Source organism: Saccopteryx leptura, chromosome 2, assembly GCF_036850995.1.
Source record: "Saccopteryx leptura isolate mSacLep1 chromosome 2, mSacLep1_pri_phased_curated, whole genome shotgun sequence".
In the NCBI taxonomy this organism is placed as follows: domain Eukaryota; kingdom Metazoa; phylum Chordata; class Mammalia; order Chiroptera; family Emballonuridae; genus Saccopteryx; species Saccopteryx leptura.
The window spans coordinates 347762743-347789708 of NC_089504.1; the positions used below are offsets into that span (position 1 = coordinate 347762743).

At 55.7% G+C, this 26966-nt stretch overlaps 3 protein-coding genes and 1 long non-coding RNA gene across 7 annotated transcripts; 2 read left to right on the top strand and 2 right to left on the bottom strand.

The window, feature by feature from the left end:
- Window positions 1-157: 157 nt before the first annotated feature.
- On the bottom strand, window positions 158-3446 carry CISD3 (CDGSH iron sulfur domain 3). The gene is made up of 4 exons (XM_066364367.1): window positions 3230-3446; window positions 2851-2886; window positions 2196-2315; window positions 158-568 (listed from the first exon to the last, which is right to left on the bottom strand). Exons 1-4 carry the CDS (start codon window positions 3266-3268, stop codon window positions 389-391), a joined length of 375 nt encoding a protein of 124 aa, XP_066220464.1. The 5' UTR covers window positions 3269-3446; the 3' UTR covers window positions 158-388.
- Window positions 3447-3478: 32 nt separating this feature from the next.
- On the top strand, window positions 3479-6407 carry LOC136392284 (uncharacterized). The gene is made up of 2 exons (XR_010748931.1): window positions 3479-3661; window positions 5895-6407. It is a non-coding gene; the product is annotated as an uncharacterized lncRNA (long non-coding RNA).
- A 257-nt stretch (window positions 6408-6664) lies between these two features.
- On the bottom strand, window positions 6665-26110 carry MLLT6 (MLLT6, PHD finger containing). 3 transcript variants are annotated; one of them, XM_066364365.1, is made up of 20 exons: window positions 25954-26110; window positions 24678-24757; window positions 24164-24218; window positions 23817-23926; window positions 22879-22982; window positions 22523-22616; window positions 19916-20086; window positions 19135-19233; window positions 16381-16594; window positions 15363-15977; window positions 14729-14910; window positions 14391-14499; window positions 13134-13200; window positions 12776-12921; window positions 12091-12288; window positions 11913-12001; window positions 10449-10798; window positions 9934-10024; window positions 8586-8942; window positions 6665-7971 (listed from the first exon to the last, which is right to left on the bottom strand). In XM_066364365.1, exons 1-20 carry the CDS (start codon window positions 26060-26062, stop codon window positions 7930-7932), a joined length of 3282 nt encoding a protein of 1093 aa, XP_066220462.1. In that variant the 5' UTR covers window positions 26063-26110; the 3' UTR covers window positions 6665-7929. The 3 variants fall into 3 exon arrangements, with proteins under 3 accessions (XP_066220462.1, XP_066220463.1, XP_066220461.1); XM_066364366.1 differs by having other exon boundaries at window positions 16459-16594; window positions 19916-20089; XM_066364364.1 differs by having other exon boundaries at window positions 19916-20089.
- On the top strand, window positions 24764-26790 carry LOC136392282 (uncharacterized). 2 transcript variants are annotated; one of them, XR_010748930.1, is made up of 2 exons: window positions 24764-25645; window positions 26668-26750. XR_010748930.1 is itself a non-coding variant. In XM_066364368.1 (2 exons), exons 1-2 carry the CDS (start codon window positions 26301-26303, stop codon window positions 26685-26687), a joined length of 291 nt encoding a protein of 96 aa, XP_066220465.1. In that variant the 5' UTR covers window positions 26145-26300; the 3' UTR covers window positions 26688-26790. The 2 variants fall into 2 exon arrangements, 1 of the variants encoding a protein (XP_066220465.1); XM_066364368.1 differs by lacking the exon at window positions 24764-25645 and adding an exon at window positions 26145-26571 and having other exon boundaries at window positions 26668-26790.
- Window positions 26791-26966: the final 176 nt, after the last annotated feature.

Below are 26966 nucleotides of genomic sequence, written 5' to 3' on the forward strand. Positions count from 1 at the left end.
CTGGCCGCCTCCTTGTGCCTCTTGTCTCTGGGCTCAGCCTGCCTTGGGGAACCCCATATGTAATAAACCTGAACTGCCTCTGCTCTGTGGCCAGTCAGGTACCCCCAGAGCAGGGGGGAGGCCCTGTGCCTCACACCAAGGACCACAAGAATACCACTCAGGATGGGCAGACATGTTTAATGTCATCCCCACCAGCAGGTGTTTAACCAGGGACTGTTCCTGGCTGCCCCAGATTGAAGACTTCAGGTTATGGGGAGCAAGTCCTTTACAAGCCAACTGCGGGTACTGGGGTCTCCAGATGATCCCTTTTGGGAGTGTGGCACTCACTTTCCTTCCCCACGAAGAGGTGCCTGTCAGAGAGGCCTGGAACTGGGCAGCAGCCATCTGCTCAGAGTGGGGAGCCCACTTCTGCCTTCTGCACCCTCTCACTCCTGTGCGTGCCATCGCAGTACGGGGGCTTCTGGGTGGCCTTGCAGGTACATAAGGCCACTCTTCGGGTCTCCTGGGCTTTGAACTTGAGTGGGGAGAGGCCAGTGTGTTGGAAGAAGTGGGAGCCGTCACAGAAAGGCTGGTGAGGAAAAGAGAAGTTAGAGACCTGGCCCCACCCAATGGGGCTGGGCAGGTCTGGGAGGAGTTGTGCACAGTGGTTAGGGCTCAGGCTCCTGGGTGACACTAGTTTACCTCTCATCTGTGATGCAAGGGTAGTTAAGAGTCAAGCTGTCCCTAGGAAATAACCATTTATTATGCACTTTACATACAGAGAGTCATTACAGCATTAGCCTCTAGGGCACGAAGACAGACTTTTCAAGGTGAGATGGGGCCTTAGGTATCAGCAGTTTACACTGATAGGTTTTCATGTTTTGTTTTTGTTTTTTGTTTGATAACATTCATTTCTTCCCCATATTCCTGGGCCAAAACTGGGTTGGAGGGAGCCTGTGTGCATCACAGAGCCCCAGGGAACAACTGGGCATATTACAGGGAGTAGAGGTCACAGGGAGGAGGGGGATGTCCCATAGTGAGGGACCTGGCAGCCTGGTGCCAGCATACATGCCCCGTCGAGCCCAGGAGGTGCTCAAGCAGAGACTGGGTAACGGAACCAAGGCCCGCAGAGGTGCTATGACTGGCTATTAGTAGGCCTCTTGACCTTGGGGTCAGGGTGGGGTAGGAAGAGAATGAGGGCAACATACCAATAAAAAGAGCCTCTGGGCCTCAGGGGCATGAGGCAGGGAGGCCTCTGCCGCCACTCTAGCTGGCATTCCCTGAGGCTGCTGCACCCGCAGGAGAACCTACCCAAAGTCAGACCTGGCAAAGCCGTGCTGCTGCCAGCAGCCACACTGCTTGGAGGGGAACAGTTCCGAGCTCAGCTCGGGGAACGGGGCCCTGGCGGCTCCTAGGGAGCAGGTTGCTACTGGATTAAAGGCTCCTGGGGCAGAAGGGAGAGTGAGGGGAGCGGGCAGCCAGGCGGAGAAGACAGCTGCCTGCAGCAGGCAACCGGGGAAGCCACATACACCGAAAGGCATGGATTTCAGGAGAGGACACTGGGAAGGGGCACTTGGGGGCAGCGGGGCTGAGCAGAGTCTTCCCAATGTTGGGGTCCCAGGGCTGGGATGGCCCAGATGCTTCTTAGGAGCAAGGGGAGAGGAAGAGAGAGCCAGGCAGGCCTCTCGCTTAGAGTAGGAGCCTGGAACAAGCCACTCAAGCCACTGAGGACGGAGCACCAGTAGCAAAGCTCAGAACCCAGGGCTCCACCCTCCTGGCTGTGTGACTGGGTTCCTCTCTTTCTGGGCTCATCTCAAAGGACGGATGCAGCGAACAGAGCTCAAGGCTATGGGTGGCATCAACCTGATAGTATTTTTCTTTCTTTTTAAAAAAAATACTTATCTTTCACTCCTTTAGTCCTTTAACTTTTTTTTTTTAAGATTTTATTTATTGATTTTAGAGAGAGAGAGAAAGGCGTGGGGAAAGGGGTGGAGAGAAGTGGGAAGCATCAACACATAGGTAGTCTCGTCTCAAATTGCTTTGGCCAGACAGGGTTTCTAACCAGTAACCTCAGCACTCCAGGTTGAGGTTCTATCCACTGCACCACCACAGGTCAAGTGAGTCTTTTTTTCTTGAGAGGGAGCTCCCAGAAAAGACACCCTATTTTTCCCAACCAGGATGTCAGAAGTCAATGGGAGGGGACAGGGATCTCTCACCTGATTCTTGCTGCAGCCACACACACACCACCTGTAGGTTTTCCCTGCCACTAGCTCCACCTTGATGGGTGTTTTCAGGGCCACCACAGGCTTGGCTGGGGTTTTGGGGAACCATTTGGCCTGTGGCGGGGAAGATGAGGGGCTTGGGGTCAGCCTGGGTCCTGGAAGCACTTTCCTGTTTATGGCCTTGTCCCAATTCCCACTGGCCCTAGCTTGTGGCAAGCTTCCTCTGCAGGAGGCTGATCTGATAACACCCAGCAAGGATATTCTCCCTAGGACACAAGAAGCTCCAGATAGGGAAGGGTTTCAAGGCCACGCAGGTTTGAGGGCCCAGCTGCCTTCTCTGCAAACCCTGGCTCCACCCAGGTGCTAGGGTGGGGAAGGCCAGAATCCTGCCAGCCTAAGCAGGCCAACTGCACCTGGGGCTTGGTTTATCAGGCACCGCTGTTCCCAGCCCAGAAGCCTGGCTCCCTGCCCTGTGCCCTCTGGTCCAGCCTGCCTCTCCTGAGCCATTGGAAGGTGGCTACAGGCAAGGCATTCACAGGCTGGAGTCCCGGAAGCAGGGCCAACCCTCGGTTCTGTTGTCTGGACTCTACCTATGGGCTCTCTGGACCTGGGAAACTTGGGCAGATTGAAAGGGAAACGGGGTTCTTACCAGCCAGGAAGAGATGTCACGGCTCTGGTTCAGCTTCTGCAAGGCACGAAGTCATCACCAGGCGGTGGTTTGGGATCAGAAACATTGAGTCAGTGGAAAGAAGAGAACTTCCAGAGGGAAGTCATCTGGGACGGAAGGGACAACCGCTTATGAGCGCAGGAGAAAATGGGATCACAAGAGGGAAGGGGATCACAAGAGGGAAGGGGGGCCGCTGGGGAGGTGCTGGCACGCAGCAGGCGCTCAGGGAGGTCTGAAAAACACTAGGCGACAAAGGGACTGGAGGGGGACGCTCAGCCGAGGGGCAGGCGGGACGGAGCTTGGGAGAGCCGTTGGGCGAGGAGAGAAAGGGGCCGCGCCGCGCCGCGGCAGGGATGCTCACCCAGGCCACTGGTCGCAGGAGCGCGCTCACTCGGTCCATGCTGACCCCGCCGCCACGCCACGCCACGCCACGCCGCGCCGGCTCCGCCCCGCGCCCGGGTCACCTTCCCGCTTACCCCCGCCTCCCGGCGGGCCGGCCGGCCCCGCCTCGGCCCGGAAGACGCCGGGAGTTCCGTGCGGATGGGGACCGAAGACCTGAGTGGTCCGGTCCGGCCCCAACCGCGGGAAGCCAAGCCGAGTGCCTGACCGTGTGGACTGGGCTCTGCGGGCGCCGCCTTCGGTACCCGCAAGTCTGCGGAGTGGGCCGCAGAGCATCGCCTTTGGTCTACCTACCTGCTCTCCCTGCCCCCGCCCCACCCCACCGTGGCCCCGCGCGTGAGCAGGGACCCTCCTGGGAGCCGTTTTCTCCTGCAGAGTCTAAGACACTGTTTCTGTAAGTGCAGGGCGGGTACATCTAATCACCTAGGGACCTTCTTTCTCAACAGATTCCCGTCAGCCCGGCCTATATATACATCACATCCTTGGTGGTGGCGGCGGCGGTTGGGCGGGGGCGGGACACGACACAGGTATCTGAGCGTTGGATATGCAGCCTGGGTATTTTGTGCATTCTGCCGAACTACTATTCTGAGCGCTCTTATTTTTTATTTTTAAAGATTTAATTTATTCAATTTTCATAGAAGAGAGAGAGAAAGGGGAGGAGCAGGAAGCATGAACTCCCGTTTGTGCCTTGACCAGGCAAGCCCAGGGTATCGAACAGTCGACGCTTTATCCCATTGCGCCACCACAGGTCAGGCCTGAGCACTTTTAGAAACGTAATAGACCATCTCCCCCCCCTTCCCCCAAGGCTCCCACAATTGGCGGGCCACCTCCCTTTCCCTTCAGTAACGCCAGACAAAGCAGGGTCTCTGGATTTTTTTTTTTTTTTTGCAAAACATTCTTTTATTAAAAGAACAAGTGCTGTTTACGAACTGCCCTTCGTACAAATAACATCCGTTATACAAAGATACAAGATCCGGGTTATGCACAATTCCAGGCTTGCAGGTGGTAGGGAGGGCATTGTCTTTTGGGCTGAGGATATAAAGGAGGTTTTAGAAAGAATGAAAAAAGAGCCCTGGGCTAGCAAACCATGGCTTCCCCTCCCTGCCCCCCGAGGAAGAGTCTGCTACATTGAGACAGGCTGGGATGGGAAGGGGGTGGGGTGAACCAGGGTTTGGGTCTCCAGTCCTGCCACCTAAGTCCCAGGTTGGGCTGGAGGAAGTGAACAACGGGCAATGAAGGCACCCCTCTGCCCCCAACTTTTCAGTAGATCAAGTCAGAGCGGCCCGGAGCTAGACACTTGTAATCTGAGTGCTGTGACTAGGGGGCGCCAGGGTGCCACCTCCCTCCACATTCCCAACTGAGGTGACCTGAATCCCTCCAGACACCTCTCCCCAAGAAACTAAATTGGAATAAAGGAAAACTGGGAGTAAGCTGCCTAACCCGAACTCCGGCCTACCACACACCAAGGAAGATGCTGGAAGCTAGCAGGGGAAGCCTGCGCCTGTGAACTCCTGTCTGCATTTCCAGTTGGGAAGCGGACCTGCGGAGATGACCCTTTCTCAGAACTGGCCTCTGGCTCTGGCTCCCCTCACTTGCTAGGCCCTTTCGAGGAGTACTTCCCTAGAACTCAGAACTGGAAGGGCAGGGTGCTCTCACCAGCCTCAAGGTAAGGACACCTGGAGGCAGCAGACCCAGGAGCCTGAGGGGAAAAAAACTCACAAAGGAAAAACTTTCTAAAAGCAACCTTTAAAGTGTCATTGTCTATGGAGAGGATCCATCAGCTCTGAGCTAAGACAGTGCTACACAGATGCCCTCGCACCCTGGCACAGCCCTGCACTCATACCACACGTCACACACACAAGGACAGCCAGCCAGCCAGGTGGAGGTGTGCCGTGAAGGGAGAGCGCAGAGAGCCAGGCCACCAGGGTCCTAAGGGCTGCTCCTGGCTCTGCCCGAACCCCTGCCCCTCCTTAGGCTTGAAGGTATCACCTTTGAAGCGAGGAGCTGGCTCAGATGACCCCTAAAAACAGGTCCCTTCCAGCTCTGACATTCATGTACCAGTTGTGACCTCAAGGCCACAGTCACTGTGCATGCACACCCCACTCACATCTCCAAGCGGAGGGTGATGATACACGAAGTTGCACTCACGCATTTTCAGACTCCACTTCCGCTCTGAAAACCACATCCTTCCCCTCCCCTAGTCAGAGCAATCTACAAATCTGTAGCCCTTCCCACTGCCCACCCAAATTCATCCTGGAAAACGGGGCTGAGTCTGGGAGAAGAGGGTTAGGTCAGTATGGCCATCTCCCCACATTGGGACCCTGCTCCTTCCTGAAGATCTCCAGATGTTTATTATAAAGCTCCCTAAAAGATGAAAATGTACTACCTCTCTCCTGCCTACCCCCAAATTCGAGGGACAGCACGGATCCATGCCCAGCCTAGGTCCCATATTCAAGTCCAACCTGACTACCTGCTGCTGCACCTGGCCAGCCTGGGGAAAGCTGGAAAACAAGAGGCTCTTGGAGATGAGGACCCCAGACCCTGCAGTGCTGGAGGGAGGAGGCCTTGGTTCCAGTGCACTAAATCGTTTGGACCTCTCTCTCTCTCTCTCTCTCTCTCTGCCACAGCAGCCTTGGGTGGATTTACTTCCCTGCCACCCAGAACAGAAGTTGACTTCAGCTCTAAGTCTGTCGGCCTCGGACAAGGGCGTGGTTGTGAACGAACAACTCTTCTAAGAATCTCTGATGGTTATTTTTCTTTTCAGTGATTTGGGGGGCAGGGAGTTAGATAGCTTAATAGGTGAAGATTAATAAAATGCTGAGTTCTATCATTTCTTTCTAACTGATATTTAGCATTAATAAAAAGTGAGTATTTCTGAGGTCATCACAACGGTCTCCCCCCTCCCACCAAGCCCTTGCAAGTGCCTAAGAAATTGCCTCTGAAGGAGTCCCACCCACCCCCCTCCATTATCAGCTCCCTAACATCTTACAAAGTCTTATCAACAGTAATAATATTATTTTCAGTATCAGAAAAAAACCAGTTGAGCAGCACAGGCAAAAATATATCTGCACTACGTTTCTGTCATTGCCAAAAATATACACATCTTCTTTTCTTTATTAAAAAAAAAAAAAAACAACCAACAACAAAAACCCAAACAGAAACACACACACAAAAAAATCCACACATGCAAAGAAACTGACGAGACATGAACATCAGGGAAGGCTGGAAATGCCTTCTCCTGGCTCCAACCCCAGTGCAACTGAAACACAGACACAGGCTTCAACCTTGCCCCTCTTCTGGCTGTCCCACTGGCCCCTAGGCCTTTGCCACCAAAGACTATGGGCAGGCAGGGGCTCTTTAAGGTGAGAATTTAAGCGTTGCCCACTATACCCCAGGGGAAATAGCTGGTGGGTGAAGGGACAGTTGTTAGGTCAGCTTAAGTCTCCCCTGGTTGGTATGGGGGTAGGGTGCGGGAAGTGGGTTGGCTAATTCTGGGAGGGGGGACTTCACTAAAGGAAGTGGCACTTTACCCTCCCTTGCCCTGTCCCCCAATCCCTGGGGCTCCCCTTGTGCCAGGGAAGCAGGACCAACTATCAGTGGGGGAGGGGAGCTCTGAGAGGGCACCAAGACCATGTTGGATCTGGGGAAGGGAGGGCAGGATATTACCCTGATTCAAAGCCCTCTGCCCCCAGTTACTCTCCAATATTGGAGTACTGTTCTGGTTTTTGTTAACCATTCATGCCCCAGAAAGGGACCAAAGTTGGTGAGGTGGGGAGGGTGCACACAAGAGCTGGGAGCCCTCCCCCTCGGAGCACTGCTCCTATCCCTGCCCTCAGCTGCCCCAGGTCCAGGGGGAGACACACGTACATACACATACACACACACATACACACACACACACGCACACGCACACGCACACGCACACGCTCTCCGAGTCAGGCAACTAGCTCCATCTCCCCACCCTCGGCACTCCTAAATCCAATAGTGCAAAAAGGGGCTGGACACCCAGGGGGCTGGGCCTCCCCCAGCCTCTCCCAACCCATCACTGGGCTCCCCCCGAGTTGCGGAGGCTTGGGCTGAGTATGAGGCCATCCTGTCCCGTCCTTAACCCCCTAGCCTGTGGGCTTTTACAAGCTCAGCTTGTGACCCTTGCTGGGGGACAGGGGAAGGGAACTGGTGAGAAACAGTCCAAGGGATCCCTCCTGCCATCTGCCCAGGTTGGGAAGAAAATGCAGGTACAGTAGGGCCACCCCTTCTTCCATAACAGATTTCTGCGCAGGGGCAGGCCCAGGGCCTTGTCCCCCACTTGTTCCTACTCAAGTGCTGATCCATTTTATGTGGTGGGTCCAACCAACCCCCCACTTACGCCATGGCCCACACTGCTCTCTGGGGGACCTCCACATATTTGCTGAGGGTAGCGGCTCCTAGGTGGTCGTGGAGGCGGTCCTTCCTCTGAGCCCCTCACAAAGGGTCTGTGCAGAGGGGAAGGGGGACAGATGGAAGGAGCTCCCCTCTCAGTCTCAGTCCTCAGCACCAGGGGTGCCCCACACTCCCCAGGTCTCAGCACGTGCTCTGGGCTGGGCCTCTCCAGTGTCTGGGCGCAGGTGCTGCTCCAGCCTAGGACCCCCTCCACTTTGGGGGTCGGGAGGGGTGTGGGTAGCTTTAACCTTTTTCCTGGTTGGCTGAGGCTCCTTTGTCAGCAGTCTGGAAAGAAAGGAAGGGAGGCTGGGGGTTTGGGAGGGGTCTAGTCCTAACACCTAGTTGAGAACAACCCCTTGGGTCAAGAAAGCTTTTTGTAGGATGCAGTGAGGGAGCCCAGCTGAAGGTCCTGGCCTGGGCTCTCACGGGTACCAAAATTACGTGCGTGTGCGTTTGCGTGTGTGTAGAGGGGGGGTTGCCCTGCACTATGGTGCCTAGCTAAGTGGGCATGCGCCAGCCAAAGCCACACCGTGTGCTGTCTGTATGCCCTCAGGGGAAGGAAGGAGGGCCTTCTGGAAATGGCCCACCCAAAGCATCATCTTTTCTAATTTGTCTACTCAGAGAGGAAATGGCCTTTTCTAATTGGTCTTCCCAGAGGAACTCTGTTTCCTAATTGGTCGTCCTACTATTAGACCATGCTCAGAGTGCACCTTTCTTGGCTCTGCAGGAGGAGGGTCCCCATACGCTAGCAGAGGCCCTGGGGTCTGGAGGGGGTACCTTGCTGAGCTAGGGGATACTTCCTTCCTTCTTCTGATGATGCATCAGATGCTGTACCTTCTGATGCTCGACCTCTGCCCATCCCGGAGAAGGAAGACAGGGTAGCCCCAGACCCGACTCACCCCTCCTTTGGAGCCGCCGCCACTGCCGTCGGCCCCTGACAAGCTGAGGAAGGGGTTGGTCTGAGCAGTCAGGACCGGGGGGCCGCCCGCTGCTGCTACTGCTGCGGCTGCGGCCGCTGCAGCCATGAGACTTGTGTTGTTGCCGAGAGAGGGAGCCACCAGGGCCCCAGCAGGCAGCAAGGGTGGGGCAGATGCTGTGGGCAGCAGGCCAGGAGTGCCCGCGGACAGCAGCGGGGCGGAGTTTCCTGCCAGCAGGCTGGCCATGGGCAGCTGGGAGCCCCCAGCCATCTGCAGCCGCTGCAGCTCCCGCTTCTGCTGGATCTGCTGGATCATCTGGTAGACAACGGTCTGGTGTTCCTGCAAGTGGGCCGACTGCTCATTGCCTGTGGTCCCTGAGGCCAGCTGCCCTGCTTGGCTCAGGCCCTATCCCATCACAGGGGAGGAAGGAGTCAAGATTCTCTTGTCTCTAACTCCCCACTCTGGGACTCAAGTCTCCCTATCCAGACAAGAAAGTGGTAGCACATTATCAAGTGGGCAACACTGGCCAAGCACAGGGTGTTTAACATCCCCGGCCCCACCCTGCTCAGTGAGTCAGTTCCTCAGTTGCTATGACAACAACAAATGCTCCCAGAGGCAGTAAGACCCTAAGCTGCAAAACACTATAAACTAGGTTAATAGTTTTTAACTCTCCATCTTTTTATTTTTTCATTTAAGATTCATTTATTTTTGCTTTGAGTAGGCAAAGAATGTTCAAGGGTTCTGAAAACCAAAATAATATTATCAAGGTTTATCTTAGGAAATCTTGCTCCTACCTGTTTCCATTGAGCCCTTACAGATCAGCTGAATCGGTTTCTCGTGTCTCTAATGATTCTTATGTAAACATGATTATATTTTTATATATTTTCAGTTTCCTCCTTTTTGAAAGGCACAACTCCTTTTCTCCAAAGTAATCTTAGCAGAGCCCAACACACAAGACAGACAGACCCGAAAGGGGCTGCTCTGGTTGAGGGGTGTCTGTCACCTGCTCAGCCACCTCTCCATACAGACTCTGAAGTTACCACCCACAAAGATCCTTGGGGCTGGAATTGGAGCTGCCAGTAACTGAGGCCTTGCCACCCTCTAGCCCCCCTCTAGGATGCGATCAGGGCCATACGGCATTCCTGCCCCAATGCCTCGGGGGCCCTGAGAGCAGCCCCTATCCCCTTTGTCCCACAGGGGATGCTCCGGTTCCACGGGTACAATGCTAGCCTGGCCAGAGGCTGCCCTCCTCCGCAGGGGGGCCCAGGCCCTCTGACATGTCCCCTTCTGGCAGAGCTGGGCGGGGTGGCCCGGGAAGGGAGGACGTTACCGGGGTCAGCTGTGGGGAGGCAAGTAGTTGCTGGAGCTGTTGGAGCTGCTGTTCCTGTTGTTGCAGGAGATGTCTCTGCTGCTCCGTTAGGCTGAGGCAGGGGGACAAAACACAGACCATGAGAAGGGACAGGGAAACACTCCCCGCCCCCCAGGTTCCCAGACTCCCTCAAACCCAGCTGGGGAGAGGCGGGGATGTGCAACTTTAGAAGACTAAAGAGAAACAGACTGGACTCAGAGAGTACAGTGGGAGGTAAGTTAGATGGAAGAACTTCCCATAAGGAAAACCTAGACTGGGGTACAAGAAATAAATAGACGGTTTTATCCTAGAGAGTTGCCATCCTGAGGGCACTCATATCTAACATCTGGGGAGTGCCTGGGGCTAAGAGGTGACTAGACTCTATATTCTGTAAAATCGGAGGTGGTTCTTCCTTTCAGGGAACTCTGGGCGTTTGGGGAGAGTCCCTCCCAGAGCCAGCCTCCCCATTCCCTCCCCTGGGCTGAGCTCTCCCTCACCTGTTGAGACAACCTGGCAGCTGCAGCGTGGGGGCCCCACCAGCCTGGCTCAAGCCTGCAGGGTTGGGGGCAGCAGCCCCATTCAACCCCCCCAGGAGCCCATTGAGGGGCAGGGCCCCACTGCCCGCCAGCCCCCCCAACAGCCCCTCAGCCATGGGCATAGCCCCCAGCCCTGCTGCCCCTGGTGCCCGGCCTAGCCCGTTCTGTGGCTGAGGCGGGAGTGGGGCGGGGGCCCCGGGCAGGGCCAGGGGGAGAGTAGCAGGGCTCTGCTGAAGCAGGGGCAGCGGCGGGGGCGTGCTGTGGAAGGACAGCGACGAGCTGCTGCGGCTGGGGCAGCCTGAGTGCGGGTCCTGGGGAGGGAGGGGGAAGGGGCGGGTCAGAGGGCAGGGGGCCAGCAAGACCTTTCTGGCCCCCAGCCCAGCACCCACCAACATTCTCATAGAGCACAGCCACCCCCACTTCACCCCCAGGTAGAGCCACCCAGGAGGAAGAAGCAAGGCTCAAGGAATAAGGCAAAGAATCCTAAGCGTCGACACAAATCACGTTTACAGGTCAGTTCCTGGGACCCATCACCCCTCGCCATCATTGTTTAATACTAAACATCAGGGACGGTAGTGAGCATCTAGTAAAACAGACCCACGGTCCATGCTTGACCTGCACAATCTCATTATTCCCATTTTATAGGTGAACCACTGAGACAGGCTAAGTAACTGTGCAGACAACCAGAGTGACAGGCTCAGGTTCAAACCCTATGTCCACAGTTCAATGGCTTGGGTGGGTCTCTGCTTCAGTTTACCTCTCAGTTAGAGGTAACAGTAGTACCTATTCCATAATGAAGACTAAACAATGCTTTAAAAGCCGCAGCACGGGACATGACAAAGGACAGATGTACTATTAATATCAGTTATTATGATGATTATTATTGCCCATCACACAGTTAGTAAGTGGCAGAGAGAACAAGAAACTAGTTTGCTTGATTTTAAAGAATTACTACAACTTAACAGTAGTCACTGCTACTCCATCTACCACCAATTACACAGGAATTCTTTTGTGTGAATCACTGTAATAAACCTTTCACAAACCCTTCCCACAGAAATCTTCCCTAATCATTTATATCTATAGAAGAATCCCACCCCCATTCTTCCTTACAGCCCTCATATTATTTTCATCTTAGTACTTTTCCCTCGTTTGTAATTATTGATTGTTTTTCTGGATTTAGCCTATCTTCAGGATCAGGACTGTATCCGTTTTGCTCACTGATTGCTTTGCCAGTACCTGGCACTAAGTAGACACTCCATAATTACTACCTTATCTAATGAAGGAATGAATAGATCAGTCAACTCATTGCTCAGCCAATCACTTCATTGCCCAGCCTCCAATAGCTGCAGGGTGGAGGTGGGACCAGGAGGCCCTAGCGCCTCCCATCTCCTGCCCTTTACCAGCGCCCCTCCCCGTGGTGCCCACCTCCGAAGATGTAGACAGAGAGTTGTCCAGGCCGAGACTGTTCTTCCCGGGGGGGCTCTTGCTGGTGCTCAAGGAATCGCTGCTACCGGCTGAGGGAGGGGAGTCAAGAATGAAGTCGGGGCTAGTTTCTACCGCCCGGCAGAGGTTCCCACTCCCGGGCTGGGTGGGCTTCCCTTACCTTGTGGAGGCAGGCCATAGGGCCCAGGGACAGGGCCATTGGCAGCAGGCAGGACGGCAGGCAGGGCGGGGAAGGGCACAGAGAGCTGCACGTTGAGAATCTGCAGCCTCTCCTTCTTGGCCGTCAGGCTCAGAATTTGCTCCTGAAGCCGCTGGTTTTCTTTCTGCAGAGCATGCAGCGCCTTCAGCATCTCCACGACTGCAGAGAGAGGAGAGTGCCTGAGACCTAATAGCCTGTAGAGGCGGGGCGAGGCCTGGGGGCGGGGTTTAGAGGGTGGGGCCTGGCGGAGGAAATCTAAATGAGACCTAGAAAAGAAGACGCGGGCAAGCAAGGGGCTCAGGTGAGCATAAAGGCGGGACTTGGGGAGCCAGAGGTGTGAGGACCAGGGGCGGGGTCTGAGGCCCGGTTGAGGCCTTGTCATTGAAAGAGAAGGGGCAGGCGGAAGTTCGGGCTTAATTAAATATGGGCCAGAAGTCCCGTAAAGCCAAAGGCAGGGTGCAGAGGGTGCGGGGCCAGGGGCCAGGGGCCAGGCACAGTCCAGCAAGGGTTAAAGATTGGAAGGAGTTAAAACTGGGGCAGGGCCAAGGGGCAGAACCTTAAAGACGTTTGGGGATTTAAGGGAGAAGGGTGACCGAGTATAGGGGTTCTAAGGTAGGTCTCCCAACCCTGAGCCACCCTTCCTCACTGTTGACACCGGCCTCGCCATCGCCCTGTTTTTCCAGCAGCTGCTCCATGTTAGTCGTTCCGGGGGCCGTTGGGTCTAACTGGCCGCCCCCACAGGGCGCTGATGCCGTCTGATCGAAGAGTGCAGGGAGGCTGCTGATGGGGGACCTGGGGTCAGAAGGGAACACCGGGTTCAGGCATAACTCACGCCCCCACTCCAGTCTCCCTCTTCCTCCTTCCCCACCCCAGGGTTCCAGTCCTCCCCCTCTAGGCCCCACCCTCTCCAGGTGCCTGCTTCTCCGCCCCCTCCTGCCCCCTCCTCCCGGAGGGGCCCTCCAGCCCTGCTCCCAGGCCCTCCCCCAAGCTGCCCCCTCCCTCACATGGAAGAGAGACTCTCCTGGGGGGAGGTCCCCCGACACCGGAAGCTGCAGTCCTCGAGGTCTGGCTCTTGGAAGGTTAAGGGAGCAGGGATCAGAAGGGAATGGGTGCCAGTCGGCCTCCCGATCCCCGCCTGGTTAAATGGGTGTGGGATCTAAAATTTTAGCAAGACCCCGTTCCCCAGGATCTCCCGACCCCAGACTAGCAGTTCTAGCTCAGAAGGCGCTGGCAGCCCTGGAATAAAGAACCAGCCCCCTGGGAAGTAAAGCCTTGAATCTGGCCTTTTCCCTTTTCTCTAAGCAGATCCTGCTGCCTGGCTACTTTTAGATCCACCTTCCAATTTCTTTCCTGAAAGCTTAATGCTATAGAAATTTGGGGTCTAGACAGTCCTGGGCTTAATTTGTAACTGATACTGATACTTGCTTTGTGAATTTGGGCTTGAAATTAACCTTAGTGATTATGAGGATTAAAATAAGGTAATAAATGTGAAGTGTTAAGCTGCGTGCTGTAAGCCCTTAATAATTGTAGCTATTATGATTTATAAGACTTTTTATATTCATAAATTCACAAATTAGATGGCAAAACCCTTGGCTAGGACACAGAATTCCAATTTGGGTGTGGGGGGGGGGTCACCATATTCTGTTGGGTCTTTAATTCTGGAGTGGGATTTAGTCTCTTTAAGGTCTACCTGAACTGGTGGCTGGGAGGCAGGCCTCGACCCCAGCGGGCCAGGTGGTGTCTCTGAACCAATCAGCTTCCTGGGGCTAGGTAGACTCTCCAGGGAGAGGGTGGGGCGCTTCGGACCCACCCCTTTAACTCTTACATGCCCGGAGAGCAGGTTTCCCAGCTCGTTTTTATATCTGTAACCGCTAATCCCAAGGATTCACTAAGAGGCCAGCGGGCGGTAAGAGAACCGGGTTTGGAGTCAGAGGACCAGAATCTGAGTTCAGGCTATGCCTTTCCCTACTTGAACTTCCTTAAACATTAATCTCTCTGCCTTTCTCCTTCTGTGAACTGGAGCAGTAGTAATTCTTCCCTATCCTGCTCCAACTCCTTACCGGATTTTAATGTGAAAGAATACCCTAGTTTGTTGTATGTGAACATTTTTTTTTTTTTTTTGCAGGGTGGGCAACAGCCAGAGGGAGGGGGCAGCCAGAAAGCCCTCCCATCTTTTGTGTGTGTGTGTGGGTGACATGTGGGTAATGGGTGCCCCTTAAGTCTTTGGGAAGAAAGGGGAATGGGATCAGAGATTCACATACCTGTGTGGCTGCTCTCAGCTTGGGTAAGGAGGGGGTTAATGACACCCATGGGGGTTCCAAAGATGTGGGTAGAAGGGAGGCTAAAGGTAGAGCCAGCCAGAGAAAACACCTGAGGGAAAGGAGGTAGAGTCCAGCCTGGTGGTTATTCATGGATCTAGGGCACAACTGTGTTTACCGAGTGGAGGGGACCAGATGTGCTGGGGAGGAGAAAGGACCAGAGAGAGGGAGACGTCCTGGTGATCAAACCCAATATTTCAAGTTCCCGTGGAGAGTTGGGGTCTTTGGCAGCCTGTCCCTCACCTGCCCAGGGATGAAGGAGCCCAGGAGTAAGTCCTCACCTGAGTGGTGGAAATAGAAGCAGAAGAGGAGGGGAGGGTGCTGGTGAATGGGGAGCGGGTGAGCCGGGGCAAGGCAGAGGTCCCTGGTGGCCCCAGCAGGCTGGAAGAGAGGGGAGTACTGCAGACAGCCCGCAGCATTCCACCACCATGGGAGATGGGGTCCTTATTACTGGTGTAGATGCCTACAGGTACAAGAACACAGAGGGAAGCAGACAGTCACCACTCTGCCAAGCCCCTCCTGTCAGGTGGCCGGGGCAGCCTCTCACCTCACTGGTGAGAACACAGTCGAACCATCTTCCTGCAAAGATGCCACTTCTTGCCTGGGTGATCTCTGCTTGGCATGACTACTTTTTAGACTGCCTGGCCTGGCACAGCCTGGGGAATTCCCAGCTTTTCTAATACCCCAATCAAAGCTTTTTATGTCCTCCTGACAACCTAATCTCTCCTACTACAACCATGCAGAAGACGGGTAAGGGGGAGAATCTTAGAAATGACTGCCACTTCCATCCTTTATCTCTGTCCTTTGGAGTCGTTTCTATCACATCTCCTTCCAGCTGCATGTTTATGTCCCTGCCCTGTTACTAGACTGACTGGCTGAGCCCTCAGATGCCCTCCATTCCAAAGGGTCACTAACCTGCCCCTAGCAGGGGGGACTCCAGGCTCAGGCTGGGCAGGCTCCCGGAAGGCCCAAAGGTGCGGGAGACCAGACCACCCAGGCCAGAGCTGACCAGGGAACCTCCTGAGAAGGGTGAGGCAGCAGTGGCGGTAAAGCCAGCCAGCTGGGCACCAGGCAGGGAGGGAGCAGCTGAGGCCCCAGCGCCCTCTTCTGTCCGGCTGCCCTTGGGTCGGCCTGGCCCATGTCTGCTCCTCTTGCTGGCTTTGTGCTTCTTCTCCTTCAGGCTGGTCTCTGGGGTCTCTTCAGCAGGTGCAGGGGCAGCGCTCAGTGTGGGCATCCGCTTGTGGGAGCCTGCTGAGGTCCCGGACCCCGGGACGTGGGGAGACTTATAGTCCCCAGGGGATGGGGCCCGGGCCCGGCCTGAGCTGGAGGTGGTGGTGGAGAAGCGCATGATGGGCCCAAAGCCAGAGAAGACCACCTTCTGTTCAAAGAGGTCAGCCTTGGGGGGCTCGGGGGCTGAGGGAGAGGGGGGCGCTGAAGGTGTGAGGGCTGTGGGCTTGGAGTACTTGTCCTCCTCAGGCTGCTCCAACTTGGGGAAGGCAGAGAAGTCCGGGGAGCTCTGCAGGGATGAAACTGCACAGAGGGAAAATGGAATTACAGCGGGACCCGGGTCCCTCCCTCCCTCCCTCCCTCCCAGTCCCAGTGGGCACTAGTGGGAGGGGGTGCTCTGGCCAGACGATGGGGAAACCTGGTGTCCTGTCCCAGCTCTGCCACTGTCTGTGTCTAAGATGAGTGACACCCGCTCCCCAAGCTTCCCTGCTTATGACAAAATGGGAGCAGAGGAGAGCCCCAGCTCAACAGGGTTGAGGGGTTTGGAGAAGTGTAACTTGGTGGGGATCCCCCATATTTAACCTGAATCAATTTAAGAAGCAAATGAGATGCAAACCAATATGCAAAGGCCCTTGCTAGGAAAGCTCAGGACCAAAGGCTGTCTGGTTCGCAGCCTCCTCCAGGAGGCTCACCTGCCCAGACTCACCTGCAGGCTGGAAGGGCCCCCCAGAGGAGGAAGAAGAGGAGGAGGAAGAGGAGGAGGCGGAGGTGAAACTGCTCACACCTTTCCCACTGCTCAGCTTCTTCCCCTTGTGACTCAGACTATGGCTGGAAGACTTTTTCCCCTTTGAGTCCCTGCTGCTCTCAGAGGTCTCCTGAGTGCTGGCCTCGTGGTGGGAGGAGGAAGCTGAGGAGGAGACCTGAAGGAGGGAGAGGAAGGCCTGAGACTAGCTGCCTGAGCCTGGGCTCACGGAGACTTGGGAGAGTCTTCCAAGGAACAGGAGCACACAGGATGTGGGGCTCGACTAGGAGAATGCAGAATTAGCTGCAGGAAGGACTTCCAGGTAGGGAGATGGTGGTGGGAGCCCTGAGACCAGGGAGATGGGGAAGCAGCTGTGCATCTTCTGGAGGTGAGGAGAGGCGAGCACCAGGAATCCCGGAAGCTGTCTGTCCTTCCCCTCAGGTAGAGGAGAGGAACACAGTTCCCGAGTCTGTACTGATAAACTCATCTGTTCATTCATTCACTTGAGAAATACTCAGGGGGCCCTGGCTGGATAGCTCAGTTGGTTAGTTTAGAACATCAACTCGGAGCACAGAGGCTGCTGGTTCCATCCCTGGTCAGGGCACAAAAAGGAACACATGTTCCTATCTGTAAAAAATCAATAGAACATTAAAAAAAAAATCGAGGTGCCTCAGAGGGCTGGACTCATGCTAGGAAGTGGGGCATCCTAGGGCCCTAAGTCACCATGGCTCCCTCCCTGCTCACAAGCTCTGCCACCTGGCTGACCCCTATTCCCTATTCCCTGGCCACTCCATGCCCATCCTAGGCAACCTGAGCTTTCAGTGCTGAGCCCTGTGCCTGGAAAGCCTATTCTGACTCCTCCCGGAAAACTTCTCATCCTTCAAAATCCAGCTCAGAATTCCCCTGGACACCGGGGGGGGGGGGGGGGGTATCCTCTTTATTTCCAGGGCACTGTGTACCCACGTTAGCCATGCCAACAGTTGCCACACTATACTGAAATATACTGTCACCGTATCTGGGGCCCCTAGTAATCTCTCGGAGGGTAAGAGGGCAGGAGCTGGAGGATGGGCTCTGGCGGGCTCTGCCCTTCACTGCTACGTTCAGGTAGCCGGTCTCAATCTCACTGAGCTGCCGTATCCTTATGGGGCTAATTATGCCTATTTGGAGAGTTATGAGGAGCATAATGCCAGATACATAGTGTGGGGTCGATCATGACAATGATTCTGATGGCTGCAGCCGCTATAATATACTGGGGACAGTGTCTGTGGTCTTTTAAGAGTCCAGGCCTTCAAGTCAGACTGCATGGGTTCAAATCTTGACTCCACTACTTACTAGCTGTGCACTTTGAGGCAAATAAGTTACTTAACCCCTCTGTACCTGTGTCTTCATTTATTAAATGGGGTTAATAAAATACCTACTTCATTGGACTATTTTGAGAATTAAATGAGCTAACCCCTACACACCCCTTAGATCACCCCTGTTCTAGAAGAGAGGCTGGCATGTGGCCATATTACTGCCAGGGACAGCGCTTTTCCTCCTGCTGGAGACCAGGTAAATGTTTGCTAAACCAACAAATGCCAGAGGGAGAATGGATGGGGAAATGAGAGCCACCCTGTGCTGCCCTCCCTGGGGGCGGCCCTTGTCTCCTCTTCCTCTTTGTTCTTTTTAACAGCTGGAGTTCTGAAGGGTGCCAGATGTGGTTCTGAGAGCAAGGGAGGAGAGGGGTTGGGGGCGGGGTAGCTGCAATGCTTGGGTGGGTGGAGGGGGATGGGCAGAATGCTCCATGTCCAGGGAATAGCCAGGCACTGGGGAACTCCCAGATCTCTGGCCCTCTCTTTCCACCTGTCTGCAGGCCCTGAGGGAAGGTCAGAGGGCAGAGATGACAAGATTTTCCAGGTGAGTCCAGGGAAGCAGGGCAGGGAGACTGTTACTGGGACAGTTGCCACAGCAACATCCCCCCCCCCTCTCAGAAACCTGATACCCGAGCCTTCAGCTAAGATGCCCAGGGCTCTGCCAACCTCCTTAGGTAGTGGAGGTGAATGGGGCAATAATGGCAACAGGAGGAAGCCGTTTCTCCAGGCCCCTGTTCACCTTTCCTGGGGAGGGCAGGCTGGAAGGAGGGGCAGAGGAGGCTGCTCTGGCTTGGATTAGCAACTCCCTGGCCTCGAGTAGGGCCTGCTATTTGCTTATCCAGATGTTGCCCATTTCTAAAGACAGGACTGCCATGCCCCTCCTGGGATGAGTGTCAGGGGCCTGCCAAGGGCTACACTCTCAGCCCATCCAACATGCAGAGAGTAGGATTTTGCTTAGGTCACCGGCTATGGGCATCTTCCTGACATGGGGGAGAAGTGAACGGGGAGGGGGGAGAGGGTCCTCTTTACCTATCTCTGGGGAATGGGCCCCAGAACTTGGAGAACTGACCTGAATACTGTACCTGCAGACAAGAGCCCAGTGCTGAGTGAGGCCCTGTGTCTGGACAGAGGCAGATGTGAACATCTGGCAGCCAGCAGGCAGGGCGGCACCCCCTCCCCACCCCTGCTCTCCTGGTTGGTAAGTGATTGGTAGGGCTGAGGAGTAGAGGAGTTGAGGTGGGAGCAGAGGCATGTTAACCTGAAGCTGTGGGGGGTGCCCAGGTCCCTGGCCCACCCTGATCCCTCACGCGCTCTGCCCCCACCCCACACAGCCATGGCAGTCCCTCCTGGGTGTGGGCAGCTATACCTTGTCAGCAGTAGGGGCCACAGTTGGGGTAAGGATGCTGGGGGGTGACTCAGGCCGCTTCTTGTGCTTCTGTTTAAGGCGTTCCTTGTCCTTTCGACTCTGAAAAAGGACAGGTGACCAGATCCTGGTGTTGGGGGGCATTTAAGGTGAAGATGACATGTGCACATGGGGAGTGGACCCCTCTCAGAGATGGGCCTCATGGACATCGTCTCCCCCTACGAGAGACTGGGGGCTCTGGCTGGACAGGAGTGGCTCCGGCAGGTTCCTCCGAGAGCCAACAGGTCCTCATCCTCTCTGCCTGCTAAAAACAGCCCATCCCGTCGTCATGCCAGTGACACACAGGACCACACAGGTGAGCGCACACTTGCGAGGCTGTCCACTGGGGCCGAGCAGCTGCGCAGAGGGATGGGAGCCAGGCCCACTAACACGAGGCACTAGGGGATGCAGGCATGTACACTTACACACCAGGCTGACAACAGGTTAGACCGTGGAGATGCGTGCAAACGTGCAGGGCCATGTGCTGGGTGCTTTGGGGACACTGACGGCAAGGGGAGGACACTGGAGGAACCACACAAACACCAAGAGCCCCAGGGAAGCCAGGCCCTCACCTCACCCTCTGTGTTCCTTACATGTCACTTCCTCAGCCCCCTCCCAGGCCTCCACGGCCCAGGAGGAAGAAGAGGGCAGGCCCCAAGGCCTTGGGGGCACCTTGTGGTGGCTTCTTGAAAGAGGGGTGAATTTGTGAGTATGGGCAAGACAGGTAGAGGGGGAAGACTTTTACCTTCTTCTGCCCCCTCTCATGGTGGGAAGGGTGCTTCTCCTGCTGGGTGGACGGCGAGGCAGAGCGGCTTCTCCGGCCCGTGATGAAGCCACCGCCGCCTCCCCCTGTGCCGCTGCCTCCCCCTCCGCCGCCTCCTGCTCCTCCGCCTCCCCCACCGGTGTGCCGGGAGGTCTTCTGGGGAGAGAAGTGAGAAGAGTTGCCAAACTCTCCTCTCCTTAGCTTAGAAAAAGGTTCCTGAAGGTCAAGTGATCCTGGGGGCCAGTCCCCATGTCCTGCCCACCAAGGGGGCCTTGCGGCCTCAGCGATGCTCTGCTCAACAGAAGGGCCTTCCCTAGAGCTTCCCCGGCTCGTCCAGTGTGCAAACTTGACAGCCGAGGCCCAGAAGAGACAGGGGTGTTTTGGCCGCAACGCAAGGCACAGCAGAGGTAGGACTGGGTCACAGGTCCTTGCTCTCCACCTACCTCTTTCTAGCGCCATCTTGGCCCACCTCAGGCAGCCTGAGCCAGGACCCACCTCTGCCTCCTTTCCTGGGGTGGAGGATGTGTGGGAGACCCTTGTCGGGGACCCTGCTCCTCTGCGCTCCACATCCCATCCTTCCCTCCAGACACACTGCCCCACCCATCAGCCCTTCACCCTCGTTCCTGACCTCCCCCCCCTCCACCAAACACAGTGGTCCCTTCTGTCCCAAAGGACTGCTGCCCTGAATGGGGGAGGTACGCATCCACAGCGAAACCCAAATGATCCTCACGCTGCCTCTCCTCCCGGCCAGGGCCCGCTCCTTCCTTCCCCTCATTGCTAATAGACTCCCCGCTGCCCAGTCTCATGGCTCTATCTGTCCCAGACTTACAGCTGCTCCCTCTAAGGTCACCCACTACCTTGCAATTGCTAAACCCAAGGACTAATTCAGACCTCATCTGACCCAATTGCTCCCTTGGGCACTGCTCTTACCATGCCAAACTTTTTTTTTTAATTTCTTGATTTCAGAGAGAGAAGGAGAGAGAGAGAGGGGGCAAAGAGAGAAAGAGAGACAGCAATATCAGTCTCTTTCTGTTATGTGCCCTAACCTAGGATTGAACCCCACAACCTTTACATATCGGAAGGACACTCTAATCAGCCGAGCTATCCAGCCAGGGTACCATGCCAAACTCTTCAAACTCTCCCATTCATAGTTTCCTTCACACCTTAACCCACCTGGGGATTCTAGCCCCAGCCTTATATACCTGGGACTGGCACTATCACCTGCCCTGGGGGCAGGGGTGTCTGACAGCTACCAAAGCTAAACATTCCCACTTGGCACCTTCTATAAACCAAACCAAGCTCCCTACCTTGTTCTAAGTCCTTATCAAACCCTAACACTAAGGTGGCCATATAACTTATAATCCAGAATAGGACACAGCTGAAAATGAAAGCGGGGAACTATGAGTAAGTACACCAGGGCAACAGACACAAACTGGGACTGTTTGGGGTGGACCAAGACAGGTGTGAACGCTACACAAGCCTGGTGCACTCCTGTTCACAGCACCCCAGGTGCCCAAGCCCCCTTCACCCAGGATTGAGAGCCTGATCCTCTATGCCCCCCTCAGCTCCTCTTCCTCAGCCACCCCCACACATAGGCAAGTCTACCTAGAAATGCTCTGGAGTTCGGCCTCATCCCTCCATCCCCCCTGCTGCAGCTGTCCCCTAGCCGCTGGCCTCAGCCTTTGGATCCAGCTTTCCAGTGCCTGCCAGGGTAATCTTCCCTAAAAAACAAATCTGATCGTGTTACCCTCCCGCTTACAAGCAGCCTTACAAGCCTCTGGCCTGGGGGTGAAGTCCAAGCTGCAATCCCAGTCAGGCCACAGCCTACCTCTGCACGACACCCCACGGCTCTTGGAACCCGCAGGTCTTCCCACAAATACGAGAGAATACCCCTTCCCCAGCCTCTCCTTGGCTCCTTGAAGCCAGGGACAGAAGGAAGCACAGGCCATGCCTGAGCTTTTCTGCTTCGTCCCCACCGAACACCCTGTTCTGCTGCTCACAAACTTCTCTTTCCCCTCTCAGGACTTGGCCCGTGCCTGTCCCTCTGTCGGGTTCCTGTCTCTCTTTGCTTGGCAGACTACGGAGCTTTCAGATCAGACTGCCCATTCTGAATCCCACACACACTGTAAGATAAGTTGTATCACCTCGCTGGATCTTAGTTTAATCATCCTTAAAATGGGAAAATACAGTACATCTAGTTCTCAGGGCGGTTGGGAGGATCATACAAAATAACACAAGTAAGGAACCTAGTCCAGACGCCAGAAAGAGTCAACGCCCCCCCACCAAGACATGGTGGCTCTTATTATTCCCACCTCTATCAGCTTCTGTGCGGCCTCTTCCTTGAAGCCGGCCAGACGACAGGCAGGGTCTGAGCTCTGTCTTCTGGAAGGGGCTGCTCAGTTTAACTAGGCTTCACACCCTCCAGGCTATACTTCAGTTTACTCTTCATTCAGTGAAGAGCTCCTCAAGGCAGAGATGGGGTTTCTCCTATCTCTGTCTTCTCAGCACCAGGCACCAGCCTGGCCCAGAGCCCATAACCTTTAAACCATGGCTGACTGACCCATCTATGCCCTGGCAGATGAGACTCACCATCTTGCTGAAGTGGTATTTGCAGTAGCCGCAGTACTTGACATTGTCAACCTCTAGCACTTCTTCCTCGCACAGCAGGCCTGCCATTTGGGCACTAATCAAGAGAGATCAGCCTGAGAAGGGTGTGGCCACAAACCAGACCAGCCTCCTCCCTTCTACCCGCCTCTCTTGGAACCCCACTTGGGCAAAGCCAAAGCCATCCAAGAAAAGTACTGTCATGATCACCAAAGGGACAGCAGCTAGGATGAGCCTGTCCAGTGGCCATCTATGGCAAACTTTGGAGAGAGTTGGTACCGCTGGCCTGGGATCCCAGAGAACCCTGGAGTGGGAGGCTTGGGGGCAGGCAGGGGTCTCACCAGGTGACATGAAAAGCTTGTCGACATCCATGGCGATTACAGGTCATGCAGGCTCCCGAGGCTGCCTTGCTCTCCCGGCCCTGCTCCTCGCAGATGTAACATGTCTGCAGGACACCCCACAATCATCCCCTCCTCCCTTCCACCTCAGATACCCCTCAATTCCACCCTCTCCCCATTGGCCTAGGTTAGTGCTATCCACTAGAACGGTCTGTGATGATGCTATAGAAATGTTCTATACTGCACTAATACAGTGACCACGAACCACATGAGCTATTGAGCACTTGAAATGTGGCAAGGAGCTGAATTTTAAATAGTTAATTTTAGTTAATTTACATAGCCACGTGTGGCTGACAGCTACTATAATGGATAGCTCCGTCCTGCGTCTTGCGTCTGTCTTGCTCACTGGTGAGCTTATTCTCAGAGAACCTGCAATCCCACTCCCCACAGGGCTGGCTCCTCATCCTCTAGGTCTCAGCTTAACTGTCTCTTTCCTTCACCACTTTATTTAAAGAAAGCCCCACACAAGGTATTCTTTCAGTACCTTGTTTTCTTGACAGCATTTAACATAAACTGCATCTACTTTATTTGCCTATTTAATTATATTTAGTCTTCCCACACAAGAGTGTGAATTCCATGGGGTAGAGTTGATCAATACTGAACACTGAGTGCCTGGTGGTACCTTGCTCTGGGTTTGACACATAGGTACTCAGTAAAATGTGTTCAGTGCATGAACTAATGAACTGCTTACTAAGGTCTACCCTCTGGCAGTACTTGAATTCCAGAACCTGACCGTATCTGTCAGTGGAAGGTGCCTACTCACTTCCTGAGTTCCCTGAAAGTGTCTGTTGGATAGAATCAAGTTACACTGGATGAAAAGAGAGGTGGAGGGACCCAGCTAGGGAGGGGACTAGTATGAGGGCATGGCAGGGACCGCTGACCTTGTTGAAGCGATCATGAGGCACATACTGCAGCACGATGGGCTCCATGGTGAGTACGTTGGCAAACTGCACCTCAGGGATGTACAGGGCACACACCACGTGGGCCCAACCTGGGGCAGTGTAGGGCAGGCCTCAGCTGCTATGACAAGCCTGAGACCCTGACCCCTCACAGACCCGCACTGCAGACAGTCCCCTCCTCCATGGCCTTCCCATCAGATCCCCATGCCAGCCGGGGAAAGGAAAATCAGCACACCCCCGCCACACACACACTCCTGCCTTCCCAGACCCTGCTCAGGGGGCCTTGCTGACCTCAGCAGATGAGCCCTGGAGCTCAGGGCCCGCCTCACCTCCATTGTCAGTCCTCTTCAATGCCCCGTCTTTGTGTGGGCACAGCTCACACCTCTGCCAATGCAAGGGGGCACAGGGATTGAGGGGGCCTTTCCAAAAGGGAGTGGGGATCTGCTCACCTGCCCTCCCCAATACATTCAAGAGGCCCCAGGAGGAAATGATAGCTGTCTGTGGGGGAATGAGTTGGGGTATAGAGGAAACAGTACTGGCCACAAGCTGGTAATTGTTGAAGAGGGTGACGGGAACATGAGGTTCCTAACAGTATTTATTCCCTTTACTTTCATACAGGTTTGAAATTTTCCATAATAAAAAGTTCAAACAAACAAGCAAACAAAAATAAAGAGCCCCTTGCCTGAGGTGGGGCAGAGTGAGATGGGGTTGGTGATAGGTGTGCAGGAAACAGGAAGTCCTGTGTGACAGTCCCACCCTAGTCTCAAGCTCAGAGTCCCCTAGCTTAACCAAGGAGATGCTCAGGTGTATGGGTGAAAGGGGGGAGGGAAATCTCAAACTCACCACCCTGGCTGCTCGCTCCTGAGATTCACATTTCCGGCAGAACCAGGGTCCCGTGGGCACCTGGACGATGCCATAGCAAGCTAGGGGTGGGGGAGGATAGTCATGGAGCAAATCTGTCAGCAGTGGATTTTCCCAGAGTAACTGGGGAAGGGGGTGAGGTTAAAGGACTAGAGCCAGTTCCAGCAGGGGGGGCTGCTCCCCCGTCTGGGAGTCACTCACTAGCTAGCAGGACCACAGAGAATGCCTACTAGCTGCGTAGGCCAGCCTTCAACCACACAGCCAAACACTCCAAGCAGGGGCAAGAAGTCTGAGTCCTTGACCTTAAACTCTAGAAGACCCTCCCCCATAATCTTTCAGGACCTGCAAAGCTTCTGCTGGAAATCATCCAGAATAGAGAAAAAGAGAGGGACATTACAATAGTCAAACACGTTTTTGTTGTTATGGGGGGGGGGGCATTTCTTAAAGGGCCAGTAATGGAAGAGGCAAAAGAGTTGGGGGTCTAGGGACCTCATTTTCTGCCTATAGCTATAATAGAGGTCAAAAGTCAAGGCTGAAGGCAGGTGCAGTACAGGTAACCTATAGGAGAGTGGCGGGAAGAGCAGACAGCGACAGTATTAAGGGCTCTCCCAAGAAGGGGGGGGGGTGGACAGCTGGCTGTGCCAGACAGGCGGGAGATGCCAGCCTGCGCCCTCGGCAAGATTCCTTAAGGAGTTAACTCCAGAACCATGTGCTGCTGGGGGAAACTCCACACCTCCCTCTTCTCGATTCCGGCCCCCTGCACAACCTCTCTCCTACTCGCAGCTCTTACCCGGAGGATCTTAGGAGTCCCCTCTCCCCTGGGACCCTTCTCCTCTCTTCCCAATACGCTCCTCCCAGTATCCGGAAGCGGGAGGGGGGATGACTCTCCCTTGACCTCTCCCTCCCAGAGCAGGGACCAAAATAACCAGCCAGGAGGGGACACCTCTAAGGTAAACATTCCCCTAACAGCCCCGACACTGGCAGTGCGGGGCGCGGAGAGTGCACTCATTGCCCCCTAGACTGTCTCCAAACTCCCTCAACTTGGGGTGGGGGCGCGGGACTGGAACAATAGGCAAGAAAACAATGCCTGACCCGGTCCTCCAGGACAGGGCGGGAGGAACCCCCCGACGCCTCCCTTCCTTTCAGGTGGGGTGGGGGAGGGGCGCCCGAGCCCCGGGAGGTCTCCGGAGGGCGCGGCCGAGGGCGCCCAGCGCGCGCCGCCCCCGGGTCCCGCCGCCCCCCATGGGCCACCCCGTACCTTGGTGGACAGCCACGCTGCACGCGTGCCCATCACAGTAGACCAGCGGGTTTTCGGCCCAGCCCCTCTCGTCCGAACATACGCAGCAGCCTCCTACCATCTCCTTCATACTCCCATGAGCTCCCTCCGGGGCTGGGGCGGGGGGCCGGCCGGCGGGGGTCGGGGGTCAGGGGGGGAGGGAGGGAGCGGGGGGCCGCGCGCCTCCTCGCTCCCTCCTCCTCCTCCTCCTCCGCCGCCGCCGCCGCCGCCGCTTCTTTTCTTTGCCTCCTTCCTCCTCCTCGGCGTCCTCCTCCTCCTCCTCCTCGCTCGCTTGGTCTGGCCGCCCCCCCCGCCGTGCTCTCGCCCTCATGCCCCGACGGGCCCCCCCGCCCCCCAACAATGAGACCCGCGCGCCGGACTCGCCCGCTCCGCGCCGCGCGCCCTGCTACCAGGGCCGCCCAGCCGCCGCGCAGCCCGGGCCCGGCGGGGGAGGCGCCGAGTGGCACATCGCGGGCGCCCGCCCCGCGCCGCCCGCTCACGCGCCGCCCCCCCGGCCCCCCTGCCCGGCCGCGGCAGCCATGGCCGCGCGCCTCCGCTTGCTCGCTCCCGGCCCGCCCGCCGCCCGCCGCCCGCCGCCGGGTAAAGTCTTAGGTTCAGGGAACAAAGCCTGGCTTGGTAGGGAGCTTTTCGCTTGCTCGCTCCACACTAATTGTCTCTCGTTCTTTCTCTCTGTAGTTCTCAGTTGGTGCCCCTGAGTCCTCCCTCTGTCTGCCCTTGGGTCTCCGCCCCTGGTCCGATTCTCCAGCATCGTACACCCAGGTCTTAGTTTCTGCGGCTGTTCTTCAAACACAAGCAAACGGGAGTGGAGAGCAGGGGAAGGGGAGCGAGAAGAAGCAGGAACAACTTGGGTCACTTGCTCCTTGGTGGCTGGGGGGGGGGGGGGCTTTTTGGATTTCGCTCGTGCGCACTTTCTTCGGAGACCATTCTGGAGAGTAGACACTCCATCCAACAAGCAGACATTTATTCATTCAACA

Excerpts from the sequence above, each read along its gene's own strand:
- CISD3 (XM_066364367.1), bottom strand. The coding sequence starts at position 3,268 with ATGGACCGAGTGAGCGCGCTCCTGCGACCAGTGGCCTGG. Across the intron at positions 2,887-3,229 it reads TCCTGCGACCAGTGGCCTGG|AAGCTGAACCAGAGCCGTGA; the intron begins GTGAGCATCCCT and ends CGTGCCTTGCAG. Across the intron at positions 569-2,195 it reads GTGGCTGCAGCAAGAATCAG|CCTTTCTGTGACGGCTCCCA; the intron begins GTGAGAGATCCC and ends TTTCCTCACCAG.
- MLLT6 (XM_066364364.1), bottom strand. The coding sequence starts at position 26,062 with ATGAAGGAGATGGTAGGAGGCTGCTGCGTATGTTCGGACGAGAGGGGC. Across the intron at positions 23,927-24,163 it reads GAAGAGGACTGACAATGGAG|GTTGGGCCCACGTGGTGTGT; the intron begins GTGAGGCGGGCC and ends ACACTGCCCCAG. Across the intron at positions 12,289-12,775 it reads TGGCGAGGCCGGTGTCAACA|TCGTGGAGATGCTGAAGGCG; the intron begins GTGAGGAAGGGT and ends CTCTCTCTGCAG.
- LOC136392282 (XM_066364368.1), top strand. The coding sequence starts at position 26,301 with ATGCCCCGACGGGCCCCCCCGCCCCCCAACAATGAGACCCGCGCGCCG. Across the intron at positions 26,572-26,667 it reads CGCCCGCCGCCCGCCGCCGG|TTCTCAGTTGGTGCCCCTGA; the intron begins GTAAAGTCTTAG and ends TTCTCTCTGTAG.